Genomic DNA, 24,729 nt, shown 5'->3' with positions numbered 1-24,729 from the left:
CAGGCACACTTATGAGAGCACACACAGACACACTCATAAGGGCACACACAGACACAATTATAAGGGCACACACAGACACACTCACAAGGGCACACTCATAAGGGCCCTCACAGGGGCACACACAGACACACTCACAGACACACACACAGACACTCATAAGGGCATACACAGACACACATAAGTGCACACACAGACACACTTAAAAGGGCACACACAGACACACTCATAAGGGCACACTCATAAGGGCACACGCAGCCACACTCATAAGGGCACACACAGACACACTCATAAGGGCACACACAGACACACTCACAAGGGCACACTCATAAGGGCACACGCAGACACACTCATATGGGCACACGCAGACACACTCACAAGGGCACACACAGACACACTCACAAGGGCACACACAGACACTCATAAGGGCTCACACAGACACTCATAAGGGCACACACAGACACACTCATAAGGGCACACTCATAAGGGCACACACAGACACACTCACAGGGGCACACACAGACACACTCACAAGCGCACACACAGACACACTCAGAAGGGCACACACAGACACACTCATAAGGGCACACACAGACACACTCACAAGGGCACACACAGACACACTCACAAGGGCACACACAGAAACACTCACACGGGCACACACAGACACACTCACAAGGGCACACAGAGACACACTCACAAGGGCACACACAGGCACACTTATGAGAGCACACACAGACACACTCATAAGGGCACACACAGACACAATTATAAGGGCACACACAGACACACTCACAAGGGCACACTCATAAGGGCACTCACAGGGGCACACACAGACACACTCACAGACACACACACAGACACTCATAAGGGCATACACAGACACTCATAAGGGCACACACAGACACACTCATAAGGGCACACACAGACACACTCACAAGGGCACACACAGACACACTCACAAGGGCACACACAGACACACTCACAAGGGCACACAGAGACACACTCACAAGGGCACACAGAGACACACTCACAAGGGCACACACAGGCACACTTATGAGAGCACACACAGACACACTCATACGGGCACACACAGACACACTCATAAGGGCACACACAGACACACTCACAAGGGCACACTCATAAGGGCACACGCAGCCACACTCACAGGGGCACACACAGACACACTCATACGGGCACACACAGACACACTCACAAGTGCACACACAGACACACTCACAAGGGCACACACAGACAAACTCACAAGCGCACACGCAGACACACTCATACGGGCACACACAGACACACTCATAAGCGCACACACAGACACACTCACAAGGGCACACACAGACACACTCATAAGGGCACACACAGCACAGACACACTCATAAGGGCACACACAGACACACTCACAAGCACACACACAGACACACTCACAAGGGCACACACAGACACACTCATAAGGGAACACACAGACACACTCACAAGGGCACACACAGACACACTCACAAGGGCACACACAGAAACACTCATAAGGGCACACACAGACACACTCACAAGTGCACACACAGACACACTCACAAGCGCACACACAGACACACTCATAAGGGCACACACAGACACACTCATAAGCGCACACACAGACACACTCATAAGGGCACACACAGACACACTCATTAGGGCACACACAGACACACCCATAAGGGCACACACAGACACACTCATAAGGGCACACACAGACACACTCATAAGGGCACACACAGACACACTCAAAAGGGCACACACAGACACACTGATAAGGGCACACACAGACACACTCACAAGCGCACACACAGACACACTCATAAGGGCACACACAGACACACTCATAAGGGCACACACAGACACACTCACAAGGGCACACACAGACACACTCACAAGGGCACACAGAGACACACTCACAAGGGCACACACAGGCACACTTATGAGAGCACACACAGAAACACTCATAAGGGCACACACAGACACAATTATAAGGGCACACACAGACACACTCACAAGGGCACACTCATAAGGGCACTCACAGGGGCACACACAGACACACTCACAGACACACACACAGACACTCATAAGGGCATACACAGACACACATAAGTGCACACACAGACACACTTAAAAGGGCACACACAGACACACTCATAAGGGCACACTCATAAGGGCACACGCAGCCACACTCATAAGGGCACACACAGACACACTCATAAGGGCACACACAGACACACTCACAAGGGCACACTCATAAGGGCACACACAGACACACTCATAAGGGCACACACAGACACACTCAAAAGGGCACACACAGACACACTCATAAGGGCACACACAGACACACTCACAAGCGCACACACAGACACACTCATAAGGGCACACACAGACACACTCATAAGGGCACACACAGACACACTCACAAGGGCACACACAGACACACTCACAAGGGCACACAGAGACACACTCACAAGGGCACACACAGGCACACTTATGAGAGCACACACAGACACACTCATAAGGGCACACACAGACACAATTATAAGGGCACACACAGACACACTCACAAGGGCACACTCATAAGGGCCCTCACAGGGGCACACACAGACACACTCACAGACACACACACAGACACTCATAAGGGCATACACAGACACACATAAGTGCACACACAGACACACTTAAAAGGGCACACACAGACACACTCATAAGGGCACACTCATAAGGGCACACGCAGCCACACTCATAAGGGCACACACAGACACACTCATAAGGGCACACACAGACACACTCACAAGGGCACACTCATAAGGGCACACGCAGACACACTCATATGGGCACACGCAGACACACTCACAAGGGCACACACAGACACACTCACAAGGGCACACACAGACACTCATAAGGGCTCACACAGACACTCATAAGGGCACACACAGACACACTCATAAGGGCACACTCATAAGGGCACACACAGACACACTCACAGGGGCACACACAGACACACTCACAAGCGCACACACAGACACACTCAGAAGGGCACACACAGACACACTCATAAGGGCACACACAGACACACTCACAAGGGCACACACAGACACACTCACAAGGGCACACACAGAAACACTCACACGGGCACACACAGACACACTCACAAGGGCACACACAGACACACTCACAAGGGCACACAGAGACACACTCACAAGGGCACACACAGGCACACTTATAAGGGCACACACAGACACACTCACAGACACACACACAGACACTCATAAGGGCATACACAGACACACATAAGTGCACACACAGACACACTTAAAAGGGCACACACAGACACACTCACAAGGGCACACACAGACACACTCATAAGGGCACACTCATAAGGGCACACACAGCCACACTCATAAGGGCACACACAGACACATTCATAAGGGCACACACAGACACACTCACAAGGGCACACTCATAAGGGCACAAGCAGCCACACTCATGTAGGACACGCAGCCACACTCACAAGCGCACACACAGACACTCATAAGGGCACACACAGACACACATAAGTGCACACACAGACACACTGATAAGGGCACACACAGACACTCACAAGGGCACACACAGACACTCATAAGGGCACACACAGACACACTCATAAGGGCACACACAGACACACTCACAAGGGCACACACAGACACACTCACAAGGGCACACGCAGACACACTCATAAGGGCACACTCACAAGGGCACACACAGACACACTCATAAGGGCACACACAGACACACTCATAAGGGCACACACAGACACACTCACAAGGGCACACACAGAAGCTCATTTGAGATATAGGCTTAGCACTCTCATCTATTCACACGTGATTGTAACCCCCAGCAAGCCAATAAACAACACGGCACGTCGTCACTCACTGTGTTGGCAAAGTCATTGAGAGGACAGAGTGTAGTTCAGGGGCTTTGGCTCAGGCGTTAGCCAACTTCTGCCAGGTGTACCAGCAGGTCCTTGGACCAGGATGTAGTTGTAGCCCTGTATCTTAATTAAACACTAACGACCTGAGAATTTCTGATAGGGCACAAAGGGATAGTGCGAAAAAGTGATGGAGAAGGCGAGAAATGGACGGAGAGGGCAGCAAGGCCTCGTTGCTGGTCCCCCGCCTTCAGTGCATATGCTCTCTCACCGTGCACTTCCTGTGCAGTCTGCTGAGAACGTCAGTGATTCCCCGTGACAAAACGCATGCTGCTGCAACCCTGAGGTCACTTTCGTGCAAATCTTTCTTTGCAAGCATAGTAGTAGTTGGGTAGAACGGGTTTCGAGCATCACTAGTAAGAATAAAGAGTAGTAGTTGGGTAGCATTGGTTTCGAGCATCACTAGTAAGGATAAAGAGTAGTAGTTGAGTAGAACGGGTTTCGAGCATCACTAGTAAGGATAAAGAGATAAAATGTCAGTCTAGTCTGGTGCAATATCAAATCAAATCAAATGTATTTATATAGCCCTTCGTACATCAGCTGATATCTCAAAGTGCTGTACAGAAACCCAGCCTAAAACCCCAAACAGCAAGCAATGCAGGTGTAGAAGCACGTGTAGAAGCATATTGTTTGTTTTTTCCTTTGGCTAATTTACAGCACACCCCTACTTGGCCTCAAAATGGCTGTGGTGTGGGGATCAATGGAAGTCTTCAGAATGAATGACTTGGCACCTGCTAGACTGCTAGATTCTTTAGAGAAGTCATGTGACAGTGTAAACCCTGTCACATGGTCTGCTGGAATCAAGCTGCTTATCCTTTTAGAATATTTAGAATGTATAAACACATGCCTGTATACAGTTGCGTTGGCAACATAGCCATTTAATCCTCCCATGACTTGCCAAACGTGTCACATGCCACAACATGAAAGCAGGCCTTTTAAGAGCACTGTCATTATCAGCATAATAGCCATTTAATGCCTCGCGTTAAAATCATTTCCTGAAATTGCAGTGATTAGGCCATTTAAAGCAGCTTCATACATCTGTAGTTTTTCTCCTTTGGAAGAAGTGAGAACTCTCCTTAGCAACACAGAGTAAGTGTTATAATGTTCTGTATTGAAGAACAATTTCCACTTTTTGATCGTTTTTCAAGGTAATGAATGTTTTATGATCTTCAAGAAATCCAGCTTTTCTAGAAGACTGGTCTGTGGTTTGATGATATTGAGTTTCAGGAGCAATATACAGGTAACTGCCAAAATAAAGAACCTAATTGGGCTTTGGGCTCCCACCAGCTTCCAGAACAGCTTCAATATGCAAAGATTCTAGAAGTGTCTGGAACTCTATTGGTGGGATGCAACACCATTCATCCACGAGAAATTCCATCATTTTTTGTTTTTAATTTTAAGGGGTGGATCAGCTTAATATTGCGGAAAGATTGTTGCTTCCATCAATGCAATTGTCTGCATAATTTCCAATCCCCCATATATTTTTGGGCTAAATACAGTGGGGCAAAAAAGTATTTAGTCAGCCACCAATTGTGCAAGTTCTCCCACTTAAAAAGATGAGCGAGGCCTGTAATTTTCATCATAGGTACACTTCAACTATGACAGACAAAATGAGAGAAAAAAAATCCTGAAAATCACATTGTAGGATTTTTTATGAATTTATTTGCATATAATTTAAAAAGCCGGTCACTAGGTGTAGGCAAAACCATAATCAAATAGGTCAACTGTGAAATGACTAAAGAGATAATCAGGGCTATTTTTCCACAAATAGACAGGTATTTTCCTTTCCATGGTAGCAAGATCTTATCTATTTTTGCTAACTTTCTATAAAAATGTATTGGAGTGAGATCATTTCTTTCTTTTGGGATTTGTATACCGAGTATGTCCACATCCCCGTCAGACCATTTAATTGGTAAACTACATGGTAATGTAAAATTGTCTTTTTTTTGTGATCCAATACGTATTATCATAATTTGGTTTTAATCCAGAGAGGATAGCAAAAGTATCTAGATCCTCTATGAGGCTGTGGAGAGACTCTAATTGTGGTTTTAAAAGAAACCATGAATCATCAGCGTACAATGACACCTTAGTTTTTAAGCCACGGATTTCTAATCCCTTAATATTATTATTTGATCTAATTTTAATAGCTAACATTTCGATGGCAATAATAAATAGATATGCCGAGAGTGGACAACCTTGTTTTACTCTTCTAGATAGTTTAAAACTTTCTGAGATGTAGCCATTATTGACTATTTTACACCTAGGGTTACTATACATAATTTTAACTCATTTTATAAGAGATTTATATTTAGAGATTTATTTTCATTTAAATATTCTAAGCATTTATATATAAACTCCAGTCGTACTTTATCAAAAGCCTTTTCAAAATCATCTATGAAAACCAGGCCTGGTGTCCCCGATATTTCATAATATTCTATTGTTTCCAGTACTTGTCTTATATTATCTCCAATGTATCGTCCATGTAAAAAACCTGTCTGATGAGGATGAATAATATCTGACAATACTTTTTAAATTCTATGCGCCAAGCATTTTTGCATAACAACACTGAAATGTAAGAGGTCTCCAATTTTTTAAATGGACTGGATCGTTATACACTGCTCAAAAAAATAAAGGAAACACTTAAACAACACAATGTAACTCCAAGTCAATCACACTTCTGTGAAATCAAACTGTCCACTTAGGAAGCAACACTGATTGACAATAAATTTCACATGCTGTTGTGCAAATGGAATAGACAACAGGTGGAAATTATAGGCAATTAGCAAGACACCCCCAATAAAGGAGTGGTTCTGCAGGTGGGGACCACAGACCACTTCTCAGTTCCTATGCTTCCTGGCTGATGTTTTGGTAACTTTTGAATGCTGGCAGTGCTTTCACTCTAGTGGTAGCATGAGACGGAGTCTACAACCCACACAAGTGGCTCAGGTAGTGCAGCTCATCCAGAATGGCACATAAATGCGAGCTGTGGCAAGAAGGTTTGCTGTGTCTGTCAGCGTAGTGTCCAGAGCATGGAGGCGCTACCAGGAGACAGGCCAGTACATCAGGAGACGTGGAGGAGGCCGTAGGAGGGAACAACCCAGCAGCAGGACCGCTACCTCCGCCTTTGTGCAAGGAGGAGCAGGATGAGCACTGCCAGAGCCCTGCAAAATGACCTCCAGCAGGCCACAAATGTGCATGTGTCTGCTCAAACGGTGCAGGACATTTGGCATTTGCCAGAGAACACCAAGATTGGCAAATTCGCCACTGGCGCCCTGTGCTCTTCACATATGAAAGCAGGTTCACACTGAGCACATGTGACAGATATGACAGAGTCTGGAGACGCCGCAGAGAACGTTCTGCTGCCTGCAACATCCTCCAGCATGACCGGTTTGGCGGTGGGTCAGTCATGGTGTGGGGTGGCATTTCGTTGGGGGGCCGCACAGCCCTCCATGTGCTCGCCAGAGGTAGCCTGACTGCCATTAGGTACCGAGATGAGATCCTCAGACCCCTTTTGAGACCATATGCTGGTGCGGTTGGCCCTGAGTTCCTCCTAATGCAAGACAATGCTAGACCTCATGTGGCTAGAGTGTGTCAGCAGTTCCTGCAAGAGGAAGGCATTGATGCTATGGACTGGCCCGCCCGTTCCCCAGACCTGAATCCAATTGAGCACATCTGGGACATCATGTCTCGCTCCATCCACCAACTCCAAATTGCACCACAGACTGTCCAGGAGTTATCAGGAGCATGCCCAGGCATTGCAGGGAGGTCATACAGGCACATGGAGGCCACACACACTACTGAGCCTCATTTTGACTTGTTTTAAGGACATTACATCAAAGTTGGATCAGACTGTAGTGTGGTTTTCCACTTTAATTTTGAGTGTGACTCCAAATCCAGACCTCCATGAATATTTCATTCATTCAGATCTAGGATGTGTTATTTTAGTGTTCCCTTTATTTTTTTGAGCAGTGTATATACCACTTGGGTCCTGTTTCAATAATAATGATATCAGACCTTCTTGTTACATATCTGATAATCTACCATTTATATAGGAGTGGTTAAAACATGCTAATAATGGTCCTCTGAGTATGTCAAAAAAAGTGTTGTATACTTCCACTTGTATACTTCCAGCCCTGGAGTTTTCCCAGCCTTAAAGGCCCCAATTGCATCAAGATGTTCATCCTCTGTAATTTGGCCTTCACATGAGTCTTTCTGTACATATGTTAATTTTACATTATTACTAGGAAAAAATTCATACAATTAGTTTCAGTTAGTGGAGATGGAGGAGACTGAAACGAAAACATATTCTTCATGTACTTTACTTTCTCTTTCAAAATATAATTCTGTGTATCATGCATGACTCCATCATTTGTAACAAGTTTAAAAAAAAAGTTTTTGGTACACACACAAACATGGGCCGTGTCCAAATACTCATACTTGTGTCCGAAATAGTAGGCCGTTTGAGTATTTGAAAAAATCTGTTTTATAGTACCTCAAAGTGCATCAAAAGCAAAGGAGTAGTCTATCTATAGCTGGCTAGATCAACCAATAGAGGCCAAGTCTTTGAGTGCATGCATCCTCTAAAGATGGAGAGTGAGGGCTACAGGCGATGCTTTCCGGTTCATATGTGAAGCTGTAACTGATGGTGCATTGAAGACAACAACTCCCCCAAAAACTCGGAATTTACAAGTCAGAAACTCTGGTGTCATCCTAGAGCTCTGACTTCAACATGAAGAGTCATGATTTTTCCCAGTGTGAGCTAATTTTGTTTCCGAATCCCCAGTTGTCTTGAACGTACCAAATGTAATATGTTTTGGCCATGGCATACTTCATTTTTACTATACAGTATGTGCTAAATCGTATGTAGTGCAATTAGTACACAACCTTCCCACAATAAGTTGGGTGAATTTTGGCCCATTCCTCCTGACAGAGCTGGTGTAACTGAGGCAGGTTTGTAAGCCTCCTTGCTCGCACACACTTTTTCAGTTCTGCCCACAAATAGTCTATAAGGTTGAGGTCAGGGCTTTGTGATGGCCACTCCAATACCTTGACTTTGTTGTCCTTAAGCCATTTTGCCACAACTTTGGAAGTATGCTTGAGGTCATTGTCCATTTGGAAGACACTTTTGCGACCAAGCCGTAACTTCCTTACTGATGTCTTGAGATGTTGCTTCAATGTATCCACATCATTTTCCTCTTCCATGATACCATCAATTTTGTGAAGTGCACCAGTCGGTCCTGTAGCAAAGCACGCCCACAACATGATGCTGCCACTCCTGTGCTTTACGGTTGGGATGGTGTTCTCCAAAAAGTACGATCTTTGTCCCCCATGTGCAGATGCAAACCGTAGTCTGGCTTTTTTATGTTGGTTTTGGAGCAGTGGTTTCTTCCTTGCTGAGCGGCCTTTCAGGTTTTGCCAATATAGGACTCGTTTTACTGTGAATACAGATACTTTTCTACCGGTTTCCTCCAGCATCTTCACATGGTACTTTGCTGTTGTTCTGGGACTGATTTGCACTTTTCGCACCAAAGTACGTTCATCTCTATGAGACAGAACGCATCTCCTTCCTAAGAGGTATGACAGCTGCGTGGTCCCATGGTGTTTACACTTGCATACTATTGTTTGTACAGATGAACGTGGTACCTTCAGGGGTTTGGCTCCCAAGGATGAACCAGACTTGTGGAGGTCTACAATTTTTTATATGAGGTCTTGGCTGATTTATTTTGATTTTCCCATGATGTCAAGCAAAAAGGCACTGAGTTTGAAGGTAGGCCTTGAAATACATCCACAGGTACACCTCCAATTGACTCAAATGATGTCAATTAGCCTATCAGAAGCTTCTAAAGCCATGATATAATTTTCGGGAATTTTCTAAGCTGTTTAAAGGCACAGTCAACTTAGTGTATGTCAACTTCTGACCCACTGAAATTGTGATACAGTGAATTACGAGTGACACACACACACACACACACACACACACACACACACACACACACACACACACACACACACACACACACACACACACACTCAGAGGCTGAGGGGGAGGGGGAAAAGAAACAACAACAACCAGGATCATTTTTTCCAACAAAATAGGGGAAGAAAAAACCTAAATGACACAACAGTGGGGCGAACAAGGTTGTTAGTGTCTGAGGGCTGAGGGGTTGGCGGCTGTGACCTCATGAAGCAGCACTCAGGGCTCCCTCACTAATACGACACGACACACTAAACCCGCTCTATTTTTACTCCCCTCAAAACTCCAGCTTATCCGCCAGTTGCTGTTGCTTTTTTTCTTATTTGTTTTCATTCAATGTTAACGTTACTGGGCTTCAGGCTTTTTAACCCCCCTCTCAAGCACACACTCATACACAGACACACACAGCACCAAGCCCCTGTGGGTGTAAGCCGCTGTACACTCTGTGCAGCTCTACCTCCATGTCATTGTAGGTTTACCTGACAGGTTGGCTGGTTTAGGGATGATGGTGTAAAGCTACTGGTTCCTTTCATGGTATATAATACACATCCAACGGCACAGGGATTAACACAGGGGGAGAGGTGTCTCACCTTAATTCTTCCCATGGCAGCAGAATAGCATACAAGTGACTCCAGAAAGGGACACAATGTCTTGTATAACTTGCATAAATGTGTACATTTAATTAAAACAGAGAGGTTGGGCGAGGTTATTGAAGTGATTTGAGTGCAGTAACTCAGCGCATTCTATTCATCTTTGCTCTTCTATTCCAGCATATTTTACAGCCACATTATGATGGGGTCTATTACACTGCTATTACAATGTGTACAATGTAATTACCTGGAATCACACTTGTCTTTACAGCATGATAAAGTAGGGAGGAGATGCTTGTGCAGCAGATCCTTACATATTTTCATTGTTGTTTTGTTTGTTTTAACTTGGTTTAGGGGTTTGGCCACTGGATAACAGAGCTCTTACTGTATCTGAACAAAGGAGGACATTGTTGAGGTCTCTGGGGGTACCAGGTAGATATTCTGACCCATATAACTCATTGTGGACCTACAGGTTGAGTGGATACCATGTCAAAGGAAAAGATTAAAGGTATTTGTAAGGTATTTTGACCTCTATACCACTAACCGCATTCTTCTCTCTCTCTCTCTCTCTCTCTCCCACCTTTGTCTCCTCCCCCTTCTCGCAGCAGATACGGCAGCAAGAGACTACTACAAGGGCTACCCCATGGTGGACTACTCCCGCCATCACTCCTCGCCCCCCACCTTCCAGCCCATCGCCTTTCACAAGGACAAGCCCTTCCTGCCCCCTCCAGACATCCACGCCCCACTGGCCATAACCATCACCGCCGCCCAGCTCCCCAAGCCCAAGGTCTCCAAGACTAACACCCACCCGCTTACCTCCAGCTCAGCCTTCAAAGTCTGGGACCCTAGTAAGGGCCATGTCCAGCATCCAACGGCCTCCCACATCGGGCAGGCACAGCAGCAGCATCCGCAGCATCCTCAGCATCAGCAGCATCAGCAGCATCCGCAACATCAACAACATCAACAACATCAACAACATCAACAGCAGTTACATCAACAGCACAACAGCCGCCGGCAGGCCTACTCCAACAAGCGGCAGTTCAGCATTGAGACACTCCCGGAACTCTTCTCCCAGCCACTGGGCTATGGACAGTCGCCCCACATGCACCCCAAAAACAAAGGGCTGCCCACCAACAGCAAGACAGAGGTCACAGTCTGAGCATGAAACGTTTGGGGAGTAGGAAAGCAAGAAAAGAGTCTGTAGCACTGGGAGTAAGGCCTGGGAGCGAGAGCTTTTTGTACGAATCAATGTCGTGTTGATGGCTGGGGGGATGAACAGGGACAGGCAATCTTCTATTGCTATTTTAATTGCAGGTTTTCTTTGTTATTGATAATGTAACACCAAAAGGGAAGGTAATGATCGCATGAAGTGACTCGCTCTCTCTAAACCTGGTTCCTTTAAATTCCCTCTCTGTCCCAGCGTCCTCCCTGTTTTGTTTTGGTCAATCTCCTCTTTGCTCCCCCTGGCACCACTACTCTACAAATCCCTACCCCCCCCACACACTTACACACTCTCCTACTGTTTGCAGCCTGTCAGAGTGGTACACATGGGTAAAGCACCTCCAGGACCCTGAACAACAGCAGTGACAATGCCATTGTCTTGTCAGCTCCCATCACCCTCCATCCAGAACAGAGTGAGATACCATTCTGGCAAATCTGTACCAGCGAGAGAGAGAGAGAGAGGGAGAGGAAGAGAGAGAAACAGCGGGAAAGGAGGGGCTTGTTTATTCATCCTGAAGCGTAAGGGATGAGGAACTAAGCCGGACAGAGGTTTGGTGCGGCAAGCACCTCCTGTTCGTCACCTGCTGGAGAAGAGCCCCGAAACTTCAGGCCCCCTGCTCGTCAAAACTGGGGAATCTCACACAGTGGTTGTGTCTGGAGACTCCCTGGGGTTCGTCAGCGTCCACGTCTCTCAGCGTTGTGTTGTTTGCTGTTGTCTTAATCGGTGACGCATGCATCGGAAAGGGCAAACAGCACAGGTATCAGCAAGGTCACCACAGTCGTGTTGAATGGAACCGTCTGTGTTAGTGAAGCTTCAGCAGAGGCCCGATGCAAATCGCAAGGGACAATAGGCGCCTGCAAGAGGGCAGGACAGGTCACCGTGTCTGTCCTGGGTAATATGGTGCCAAAGGCAATACAAGGGTGGAAAGTTGTAGTTGTGAAGTAAAGGTCATTGCTTTTTTATTTTATCTTAGCTTTGGCTTGCTGTTGAAGTATTTATCCAAACATGAATGCACGAAGGTCAGGAAGAAAGGAAAATCATACAGAGTATTTTATTAAAGTATGTCTTCCAGACTGGCAGCAATTCATGTGATGCATGCATATATTATTGTAATATTAAAATAGGCTTTAATATGATCATTTTGTTGAATGCAGTTGTATGGTTCATCTATATGTATTATGAGTCACTGTAAATGCAGCTGGGTTGAAGCTAGTGGCTAAACATAGACATTACAGTCTTTCCCAACCACAAGGATTATTTCCAGCTACAGGAGAGCAAGCAACTCCTCTTGGCTCGTTATCATTTTACACTTGACCGCAAGGTACAATATTTGCATGGAAATCTGATACGTCTATGTTCACACAAGCGCCGTCCTTCACCGTACGTTTCAGTGGACTCTCCTGCAATTTAGCCCAAGCCTCAAGCTTCATTTATTATCATAAATAAACAGGTTACGCCGCAGTGTATACCTACGCCCAGGGTATTCCAGACAGGTGGAACCGTATCAACGGATGGCAGCCAGTCAGTCGTGTTTACTAGAGTCATTCACCATTTGCTGCTACTGTTGCTCCTCCCCACCAACCAGCTTCCAGCCTGTTCCTGAGCTCCACCAGACCCCCTTTCCTCTGCTCTTCCTTTCCCCAGTGGGCTTGACCTATGGTGGGAGCCTCCAGCATCCAACCCCTGCATGGTCTTCCAAGCTGTTCCCAGCCAGGGGACACCATGCCTCCTCACGGGGGGTGTAGCCATAACTAATGATACCTAATCGCCAGCATGGCAGGCCCTCACACACTCTCACACACTAGGCATGCATGGAGTGGAGCAGGGCTTTCACAGTGTTAAATGATTTGGAGATTCATTCGGCTGCTATTGTTGAGCCATTCTGTGTTATGGACAGACACCGAGTGGTTTCACTGTAGCCTATGCAGCAGCATGATATGGAATATAGGACATTTGAATTGATTTAAACTACGTGCAGCCGATGGAGTCATTCGTGTTGGAATTGGAGACAATTCTGGGTTAATGCTTATGTTGCATTTCATTGGGGATTTGAATGATCTGTTCACAGTTCATACTTCAGGATTTCTAAAGCTGTTATGTAATCTACATATGACCCACTTGGAGTTGTTGTTTTTATGATATGGTTGAATAAAAGTAAATCAGAAATAGAGAAGTGTTGGGAAATGCACAGTACATGTATAAATATGCATCATGCACATCTGCACTCATAGCTACCGTATGCAGCATGCACGGTCACCATTTAGCTTTCTCCAACTTCAATTCATAAAAGTGGGGGTGGGGTTTAGACATGATGATTCTTAGCTTAACAGCCCAGTCATATAAAGCATTCTATGGAGTCTCTCCTTTATCGTTCAGGATGCATTACTGGTTGTGAACAAGCAATGGCTGTGTGCAAGTAACAAGCAATATGTTCTGTCTGCAAAGCAATAAGTACCCATCTATCTGCAAACCCTCTCTCTGGAGTCTGACTTTGGACCATTCCGGAGTCCTTTAAATGTGGGGAGCTGAGGTGGAAGCAGAGTTACATAGACCAAGATTTTTCAGGCTCTTCTGAAACGTATTTTGGACTATTTTCTCAGAAACCAGACCACAGAGCTTTTCACAGAGCTTATTTAAATTTTCTCTTCTCTCTCCTCGTGCGCTTCTCCGGCAGAGGAAGTTGCATTAGCGAATCAGAACTCTGAGAACCCTTTCCACTGCAAGAGTGGACACCTCTGAAACCTCAGCTGAGCTCTACAGGCTGCAGGCACTAGGATAGTTTTGCTAATGCTAGCTGAATGATGCTGACGTTGTGACACATGGATCCTTCAGGCTCCAGGGAGTCTCCATGAGGAGGGTGAGTCTCTGTGAGGCCTCAAGGACAAACACAGCCTGGGGCCAAGCTGACAGCTAGCGAGGCACCAGGATGTCGCCAGGCTAGCGCTTTGGCTTGCCTCCTATAGTAGAACGAAGCACTGTAATTGGCTGAGATTCCACCTTAATGTCCCTCTTCTTCCCATCCTAGTGCTGAGCGAATGTTGACCCGCAGGTATATCTGACCCACGGGAGACAAACACTGCTGACTGTTCTGAATAGTGACACCCTCCGTGAGTATCATTTACCCGGTGAAGGGCCTTTTTGGCCCACAGGTATGCCAGAGTCTTTTTGCCGCGGGCCTCCGTACAGTGAATCCTACACCAATACTGTCACAGTAAGCCCGCTGGTTTTGGATTGCCTCAGTCTGTGTTGGACAGTCAAAAGTGAATTAAAGTTTTGCCTCAGTTTCTCAACACTGGACGAGGAGCAGGACAGAGGAGCCATGTATATCTCACAGTCGTCCATTCTGTGGTTCTAGGTGCTGGACCAAAATAATTCTTATCAGGAGAAATTGAGTACACGTAACTGATAGCACACAGTGGGAATGTCAGACTGTGGACCATCAGCTTAGTGTGCATACTCAATCTCTATGATTACACTGTATATACACGGCACCCTAAAAGAGCTGAATGACTGTTCTTTGTAAAACTTCCTTAAATGCAACTATTCTACAACAGGTTATCTGAATGCAACCTGGTAGACATACTTGGGTTTCATCCGTAGCAATATATTGTGTATGATTTGTTTGTACTGTATTTGGATTGGAAGTTCTTTCAAAAAAGTAGCGTTTGACTGACGAGAGATGAAGTGCTTTCAGATTCAAAACTGGCCACGCACAGAAAACGTCCTGTGTTTGAAGCTTGTGCTTTTTCGGATATTATGTATGGTACATACACTCATGTATTCATGTCAAAAATGCATTGTATTCAAGTGCTTTGGCAACAAATTAGTTAACAATGACGATTGAAGATTTGTGATTCCTGTGCAACTTATATCTGCAAATCATGTGTTCCATACTTTTGGTAGTCGACTACCTTTGATTGTTACGTACTTGTGTATATATATTGTACCACTTGTCTTCTGTAGAAATGGTTAAATACTTGTTTTATATAAGGGCTTTTTATAGACTTAAACAAGAAAAACACATCTTTCTCTCGTTTTGCGTTGAGTGGAGAGCTACCAGTGTTTGGGTCACCCAGATTGCGGTGTCCAAATTAATTTGTTCTGACATCTCCGATTTGGCTGAATCTGTTTCTCTTGGTTGTTAGCTGGCAGAAGCGTTTCAAACCCCTGGTGTATGTGAAGTTATCTGACAACATGCGAGGCTAAGGAGGGGAGGCCTACTCCTCGTTCTATCAGCTAAATGTCCCCCCTTCCCCCTACTCCACTCTGTAAAGCAGGGCAAATACTGGTACTCTTTTAATCTTAACCTTACGAGGGGGCCCAGTATCAGCAAGATTTCTTTACCATTAAGCCGCCATACCCACCTCTTCCCCAGCACCATGAAACAGTATCCGTGGGTGCGTAAACTCTAAGACAACAAGGAAGAAACCATAGGGAGGATTTTAATTGACGTCCTTAACCAAGCATCTATCAAGTACCTTTGCAATGCCTGTAGACTTGGTCAATAAAATAGCCCAATTATAAATGTAAAATTTGATTGTTTTAAATGAAATTGTCATCTAATTTGATTTATATTCAAGGTCCATGGCTTTTAAATGAATCCCAAAATTGGTTTGGACACCTCTTAATATGCCCAGGCTGTCTAGATAGAATGGAGATACAAGGTAATTAAGGTGCTGGAACATTGCATGTTTTGACCAGAAATTATATTAATTTAGCTGACGGGCCTGTACTAATTATACTGCCCTGACATCTAAAAATAATCTTTGTTGTTGCAGGTGTTCTTATGTTCTCTGTTTACATGTGGTTTTGATTATGCAGTTCTTTATTCATAGTTAAAGGCCACGAGAAATGGAGCTAAAAATGTATATTTAATGTTTAGAAAAATGTGTAGGCCTACATGATGTGAATAAATGTGTACACACGAACACACATGCATTCAGTACAGTACACACTGACACAGTAAATACAATTCCAGAAGAACAGGCAAGACAAATAAAAAGCATATTTTATGTTAATTTGGAGGCTATCATTCACATTGTATAAGGAAGACAGGCACTGTCAACAGAAAAAAAAAATTGAAGTCCAACCCTTTGGTCTGCTGGGCATGTTCTCCATGAGTTCAGCATTTATCTGGGCATCCCTTTCTCCTAGTGCCCTGCATTTGTTTTGTTCTGCCACCCCATCCCAAACGGAGACCCAGGCCAGCTGTCACTGATGTTTCACTTCATTTATATGTCTCCAGGGTCTGGACTGACTCCATCAGAGAGAGCAAAGAGCCAAACGCCACAAACCACATCCCTCTCTTGCTCTCTCTCACATCCTCCCACTCCAGTAGTGGTCAACCTGAGGCAATGTCCTGAATTAGGAATGTTAAATGTTCAGGTTAAAAGACTCTGAAATACATAGCAGCACACTCCTATTATAGAGCGTTAATATAACTACACTAAAGGTTTACAGGATGTTGCATTTGGGCAGCAGATCAGTTGATTGGAACACGCCTATGAGCTCCTTCCACAAAGAGAGAGGACATTGATATGAGGGGAATTAAAAAACCCTCCCACCCAACCTTCAGTCCTATGCAGATTCAATCGGTCTCATAAAGACACCCTCATAGCCTCAATAGGATCCTTTCATTCCCTAGCTGTTTACTTACATTTAAAAAAAAACATTTTAAAAGAGGTTATCATTGAGGATGATGATAATGACAACAATGATGAAGATTGTTTCCATTTTTACAGCACTAATTACAATAATTTTTGAGGAAGAGTCAAGGTCAAAGTTATTGTCTGGCTTTTTAACCATCTCTTTTTAGAGGAAACCTTACTAAGTGTTCTTTGTATGAACTTGATAAAAAATTTAAATGGTCAGAGAAACCTTGTGTCTTGGCATGTTTGTGTGAGTGTCTGACAGACAGGGAGTAAAAAAAGAGAGAAAAAGGCTTTCTTATAGTTATTCCTAAACCAATACTGTGGTATAGTCCAAACGGTACAAAGTACATTTCTGCTTCCTGCTCTCAATAAATTTCACTAGCAGCTGACATGGTGTAGACCAACCTGGTCTCGGAGCATTTCATATTATTCTGTATGTTAATCCGAGACACTCCATTTAGTATAATCATACAATACATTTCTTATGGTATGTATTAATTTGTGGATGTCCATCATCCATTTCATATGAAATTTTACAAATGACAATTATGTTCCAAATTTGCAAAACGTATGATATGTTACCGATTCCACTTTGTTGTGGCTAACGTTAGCTAGCTAGCTAAAATTCGCTAGATTAGGTGTTCAAATCAAACCAAATCTTACAGTGAAATGCTTACTTACAAGCTCTTCACCAACCATGCAGTTCAGAAAAATACGTGTTAAGTCAAATAGATAAGTAAAAAAAAATACTAAATAAAAGTAACAAATAATTAAAGAGCAGCAGTAAAATAACAATAGCGAGGCTATATACAGGGGGGTACCGGTACAGAGTCAGTTGTTTTGCTCAGTTCCACCATAGATGGCATTACTGGCAGGGGTCCCTGGTGTCCTGTGAAGCCAGTTTCAAAGAGAAGATTAGAGTTGCCAACGTGCAAAGATGCTGACTTTGCACGTTGGGGCACCGGTTAGTCAGGGTAATTGAGGTAATATGTACATGTAAGTAGAGTTAAAGTGACTATGCATAGATAGTAAACAGAGAATGGCAGCAGTGTAAAGGTGAGGGGGGGAGGGGCAATGCAAATAGTCTGGGTTAAGGTTAGAATTTAGGTTAAAGTTAGGGGAAGGGTTAGCTAACATGCTAAATAGTGGCAAAGTATCTCAAAGGTAGTAAGTAGTTGCAAATTAGCTAAAATGCTAAAGTTGTCCATGATGAGATTCGAACACGTAACCTTTGGGTTGCTAGAAGGTCGCATTATACTCCCACCCATCCACCCGGATTGACCATTCACCCTTCCTCCTTTTGTTTCTTGTCTTATGTAAACATACCAAACGCAACATATCATACTAATTTCAGTCTCCAGGCTTTACACTTACTATGTTACCCATAGCTGTGTAGATAAGGGAGACCATGAACACTAAAAGGGAATGCAGTCAATAATAAAGGAAATGAATCAATCATAACGCTTATGGGAGAGGAAAATAAAAAGAATAAGACAGCATGGGACAATGAAAGAAGAAGCAGGACGAACGGAAGTGGGGAAAAAAGGAATGTGACATTTCCAGAAGGAAAGAGCGAAGCAGAACCGAGGGAATTGAACAGGAGAGACAAAGACAGACGGCACTAGATTAAGAAACAGACAAGAGCGACAGCAAAACCGGAGAGAGCTGACTAAGAGAGAGATAAGCCCACCACATGAGGAACCAGCATTGTGATTGTAATACTGCTGATTGATTGTTAACTGTGCGGCAAGAATGGGGGGGCTTGAGGGGCGGCTGGGCCTGAGGGGAGGGAGCAGAATAAGGGGTTTGAGACAGGCAACAGTCTGGCACAACAGTAAGGGGTGCTTGGACTGCAGTCGGAGGATATCGAGCCTTTCAAACCTCCCTCTCCACACATATGCTCTCGCACACACACACTCACATGCCATACACTCTGGCACTCAAACACACACACACGCCCAAACTCTGCAGGCCAGCGACAGCTCCATCAATCTCATTGGCTCAGTGTCTGCACACAGCAGCTGTCAGTGCACAGGCAGGAAGGTCCCAGGCTGCAACGACAGGCTTAAAAAAAGGGAGAGAGAGGGAAGTGTGTGGATGGAAAACATGGAGGACAAAGATAAATAGATAAGAGCAGACACGGGTCAAGCAACTGACATATGCAGGCGCCGTGCTCTGAGTGGTGTGGTGGTCCTGTAATGGTCAGTCACTCGGGCCGTAATAGTGTGTGGACGGCTGGACACCCTGTCTGTCCGCAGAGGGGCATCGACAGCGACCTCAGTATATTAGATGGATGGGCTCCATCGATCTTCCTATCCACCGTTTCATAAACTCAATTAAATTTGAGCACTCCTGAAGAGCTGCATAGACCCCCTGCATTGCTATTCTCCCATTTGGACGGAAATCAGGCACCCTTTACTTGAAGGTCACATCACACCCTGTTGGCCAGAAGAGGTAACACAGGAAAGAAAAAAGGATTTTGTTCCTTTCCAAGTCTGTACTGTACTTCTGTCAATCAACTCAATTTGCAGTTCTACCTCTACAGGACTCCCCAATAATGTCAACCGGAGGATTGTCATTTGTCAAATTAATTCCAGAGAGAGATTGCTTCAAAACCCCAACAATGGCAGGTAGGTACCCCCACCACTTCATAAAACACTAGTGACCCTAATCAATACGTATGGTTTAAGAGGGGTGATCTGTGATGGAGTAGTGGGTGGGGTTGGGCAGCCCATAAAACCTGATGGACTATTTCAGTGTAGAAAATGAATTAAATGCGGAGGAATTCATTGTGATTGGATGCATCCGGAACGACTTAAGGAGGGGAGGGGGCATGTGGGTGGATGGGGCGGCGGGGGGTCTCGAGTGACGTTTTCAATTAGTTGGCAGAAATAAAGTACCCTGCTCAATACTCAGAGACCTGCACACTATTGTTTCAGCTTCAATTACAGTCAGGAATAAAGTAGCAAGAGGAATTCAACTGAAAAGACGGGACACTTATTCACTGACAAAATAAAAGCTTAAAACAGATTAACTTTGCTAATTGGCCGGAAAATTAATTGGGGTTCCAGATTGGTTAATTAAATGAAAGGGACAATATGGGAGGGGCTAGAGGAGAGCTAGAGCTTTCAAATAATCCTTTAATGGTTCCTTAAAACATTTAAGGGGGGGGAGAGAGAGAGAGATATTAACCGCTTATTGAAAGAGTTCAGTTTTTGACAAGTGTCCAGAAGCCCCTTGGATCTTCATTGAAGAGGTAAGGGAAGAGGACGATGGCTGCTGTGACTAAGTCCTGTAAGGTTTTTGAGAAAGCATTAAATAAAACAATGTATACAAAGATGTTACATGTGATCTACATAACATGTGGAAAACTGATACCAATAAATATACACCTTTGTGTTCCTCCTCATCAGTATACCTGCAGACACACAGACAAAAAAAAGTGAGCACATGAGTGAGCAGTTGCAAAGCAGGGTCTATATCTATTGGCCAGTTGTAATACAGTAGTTTGGTCATTCTAGGGCAGGGATCAGCAACTAGATTCAGCTGCAGACCAATTTTTTTATTGAGTAGATGGACTGGAACATATTTACAAATATATGACTAAACAGATGTAATCATTTCAAACCTTGCATACATTTGTATATGAACACATACTGGATATCTCTTATGCATGGGAATTCTTTGGAACAGACTTCCAAAATTAAAATAACAAAGCAGATTTGCTCATGTTTTTAGTTTTTTATGTCCCAAAAAATAAAAAATATTGTATTTTATTTTGCTCAGAAAATTTTGGGGGGACAAATAAAATCACCCACTAGCCACATTCGGGACACGGGCCACCAGTTGGAGAAAACTGCTCTAGGGGGATTCTGGTGCTAAATGATGACGTCACAGTATCCGCTTTTTAAAAATGTTCATCTCCAACCCTCATTCCATGCTGTGGCCCCCAAACATCCACGCTGTAAACCACAATTTATCAAATTGAACCAGTTTCCCTCCCCAGAGCAATCCCCAAATCACTCAAGTGTTTACAACTTAAAATTGAGCATTTCAGAATCCCTAATACAGCAGATCGGGGCTGACTGGTCTACAATCCCTCTACCATGGAGGGTTTTCCATGCAACAGCACCAGTCAGGCCACCATAAGGGCAAAAAGAGGATATACTGGACAGAAACTGCCTGTCCGCCCCCACCACAAACACACAAACAGGAGAAGTGAGAGAGAAGCAAATCTTGAATGTATGTTTGTGGTGATATGCAACAAACCATAAAAAGGGTAATACATTCAAACAAGCAAGCAATGCTCAAAATTGAGCATGTGCACATGTGTGGGTGCAGTGTTGTGCGAGTCTGAGGCCGTGCAAATGCAGACTATCACATCCAGCCGTGATTGGGAGTCCCATAGGGCGGCACACAATTGGCCCAGCGTCGTCCGGGTTTGGCCCGGGAAACAATTTGTTCTTAAATGACTTGCCTAGTAAAATAAGGTTCAATAAAATACTAAATTGGTTTTCTAACTCCGGATACAGAGTTCACACTGTTGACAGAATTTGTCACAGTAAACCATGTACTTCGTAGTGCTCCGGTGCCTAAAATGGAAAAACACTGTCAAGTCAAAAAAATAACTGCATTATAATACATTTTCAGTGTCTAAATTGGTATATTACAGCAAGAATTTATAGGGAGGACTTTATAAAAAAATTGTTTGGCAAAGGTACTGATACAGTACATATGAATAATAATACAGTCACGATGTTAAGGGGCACCCAAAATAATAACACAGCATTCGTGATTCACCAATGCGGCTCCTGGTTCAGTAGGCATCACTATAATTGATGGAGTGGACTACAGTATACACGTCATCTCTGCATACTTAATTGCTTATATAGGTTCAAATGAAACAAACATTCCCATCTTTGCAATCTCTTAACCATAACTTACTTTAGCTACAGTACTGGCTGACATATAGTTCTGTGCGTCTATGAAAATGAACCTACGTCCAAGGGAGATAAAGTACACTACGTAGCAGCAATACCTCTGTTAAAAAAAAGCAGGTTCTCATTTTTATCAAATATATCAAATCCTATCACGCCTGTCATAATGTTCTATAGCAATATCATTAAAGCTAAGAGGGTAAGACCACGTGTTCTAAAACACGAAATCATTTTTCCTGGCATTTTCAAATATATTCCAAAATACACCCCATATTATGGGAAAAAATATATCATAGTCAAATGTCACTGTCTGTGTGTCTCTCCTCTGTACCGGGCTCCTGCCGCAGTTCTCCTACTCAGTCAGAGCTGCGGTCACCAGACTGCTACACTGGAGCCACGGTCTGATTCCTGCATGCATTCATGCTAACAAATAGCTACTTGATTCTCCTTCACCTTGGCTTCCCTGATCATCTCCTCTAAAGTTCTCATGAAAATAAGTTGTGTTTTTTTATTTTTTTAACCCTAAAGCTGCTAGACAGATGTGATTATCGTCTTGTTCTCACATTACTGGTTCAACATTGTTACAATATCGCCATACTATTACTAATACTACTAAGGGCAATAATAAACGTAGACAATAGTCTAGATGGGTGGCTATGGTAAGCTGTTGACTGGCTCAGATGAAGGAGCATCATCAACTACAGTCCGCAGGGTTTGTTAACAAAGGTATTACTGTATAAGCTATGCGTGTAAGAGGGCCTGCCTTATAGAACGTAAGGGTTTGCACATAATAAATCTATCAAAGTGTTATTCAGTAAGAGGGACTGAGTTCAGAGTGCAGTAGAGCCCGTGTGTTTTTGAGTCGTTGAGAAAAGAGAGAAAGAGTTTGACAACGTAACATCCACATGACACTAAGACTGTCCAGGGCTATAAGCAGGAGTCCCAGTGGAGCTGCAGGTCTGAACTGTCCAGAAAGTCTGCTGAGAAGACACTGGGGGGAGTGTGGGGGCCCAGGGGACCCAGTGGGGCGAGCCCTGCAATCTCGTTGCTCGCCCCTCCCATGGTGATATCCAGCCAATCCATGCTGTCCAGGGCATGGTCTCCGAAGTCCAGGCCAGGGGGGTTGGCCGGGTAGCCTGACAGCTCATAGGTGTCCATGGGCGAGGATGTGTGGTCCAGGATGCTGGGAGTGCTTAGCATTTGATTGTGAAGGTCGTCAATCAGGGTCAGGGGCCCACCAGGCTCCACCCCCAGGAGGGGTTTGCCCGTGGTGCTCTCCAAGAAGTCCTCCAGACGTCCACTTCCTGTGTTGCTTATGTCCTGATCATCGGTGGCCGGCGCCTGCAGCTCCTCCTCCTCCCCTTGGTCTGGCTGGTGGGTCTCGGGTTCGGGAGGGGTGGAGGGCGAGAAGTGGAGTTGCAGCTGGAGAGGGGAGGGGGCCTGAGAGTGGGAAGGGGAAGGGGTGTTGGGGCGCAGTCGCGCCAGGGAAGGGTCGGGCGCTGGTTTGAAGGTGGCTGAGATTTCTGGGAGAGGAGGAGAGAGAAGAAATGTCAACCAGTAGGAGACAAATATTGAATCAGGAAACCAGGAGGAGCTCTTCTTCTATCGCCATTCAACACTCACCTCCTGTCTGAATCAGGATGTCGAAGAGGTCGTCCATATGCTGGGTGGATCCATTATCCTGGGAGCAAGACACAGGGAGAAGAGTAAGTCCTGACACAGCCACTGAGTTGAGAGGTGAATACAGAAGAGCAAGAGTCTTGGCATGGTTGTCCATAATGAGACAAACATAGAAACAGAGAGACAACCAGGCGGCGTGGGTTACCTTGTCATCCGGTGGGTTAGGGGAGGGCGTCTGTTTGGGAGAAGGAGGGCTGAACAGGGGTTCATGGTCAAGACCGGGACTCAAATCCTCCTGATGGAAATAGAACAATGTTCTGATGTCTTAAATATGTATACTATTAACTTGTCCCTTTAGAGAACCGCAATTACAGTACAAGTTTTAACAAGTTCACAATTACCGTTTGAGCTGGAGGAGAGGGGGAGTTGTCTTTTTCAGAAGGGGAGGAGTCATCATTGGGGAAGAAAGGCTGGAGATTGGGCGGGGCAGAGAAGGAGAGAGCGACCCCTGGGGAGTGATTGGTTGACATCTGCAGCCCCGTCTTCTGTCCCTAAGCAAAATGGGAGATACATCTTAATTAGCTGAGATGCAAATGAGCTGAAATCTTCATTCTGAGCTTAAAACATATATCACAAAGATGAGGAATATCATTACAGCAATTACCAGAATAATAATCACTATTACATTGCATTAGTTATCAGCGCTTATATATATACATCAAGGATTCTGTCAGCATATTA

The 24,729-nt window shown here is 44.7% G+C and overlaps 2 protein-coding genes across 13 annotated transcripts in view; one reads left to right on the top strand and one right to left on the bottom strand.

Annotated features, from left to right (window-relative positions):
- Positions 1-19,386, top strand: part of LOC116375874 (protein shisa-8-like) — a 95,329-nt gene extending 75,943 nt beyond the window's left edge. Inside the window, exons 4-5 of one of the 3 annotated variants that reach the window (XM_031834255.1) lie at positions 10,913-10,990; positions 11,167-19,385. In XM_031834255.1, the coding sequence (XP_031690115.1) occupies positions 10,913-10,990; positions 11,167-11,717 (629 nt within the window). In that variant the 3' untranslated portion in view covers positions 11,718-19,385. Of the gene's footprint in view, positions 1-10,912; positions 10,991-11,163 lie in introns of all 3 variants that reach the window. The other 2 variants (XM_031834254.1, XM_031834256.1) reach the window with 2 other exon arrangements.
- A 1,535-nt stretch (positions 19,387-20,921) lies between these two features.
- LOC116375873 (myocardin-related transcription factor A) overlaps positions 20,922-24,729 on the bottom strand; it is a 44,668-nt gene continuing 40,860 nt past the window's right edge. For all 10 annotated transcript variants that reach the window (XM_031834246.1, XM_031834245.1, XM_031834248.1 and 7 more), the window contains 4 exons: positions 24,390-24,539; positions 24,194-24,283; positions 23,992-24,049; positions 20,922-23,891 (listed from right to left, as the gene is read on the bottom strand). In XM_031834246.1, coding sequence (XP_031690106.1) covers positions 23,296-23,891; positions 23,992-24,049; positions 24,194-24,283; positions 24,390-24,539 — 894 coding nt within the window. In that variant the 3' untranslated portion in view covers positions 20,922-23,295. The remainder of the gene's footprint in view (positions 23,892-23,991; positions 24,050-24,193; positions 24,284-24,389; positions 24,540-24,729) is intronic.

The sequence above is a fragment of the Oncorhynchus kisutch genome, linkage group LG10, assembly GCF_002021735.2.
Source record: "Oncorhynchus kisutch isolate 150728-3 linkage group LG10, Okis_V2, whole genome shotgun sequence".
Lineage (NCBI taxonomy): Eukaryota > Metazoa > Chordata > Actinopteri > Salmoniformes > Salmonidae > Oncorhynchus > Oncorhynchus kisutch.
This window is presented reverse-complemented; position numbering and strand designations above follow the sequence as displayed.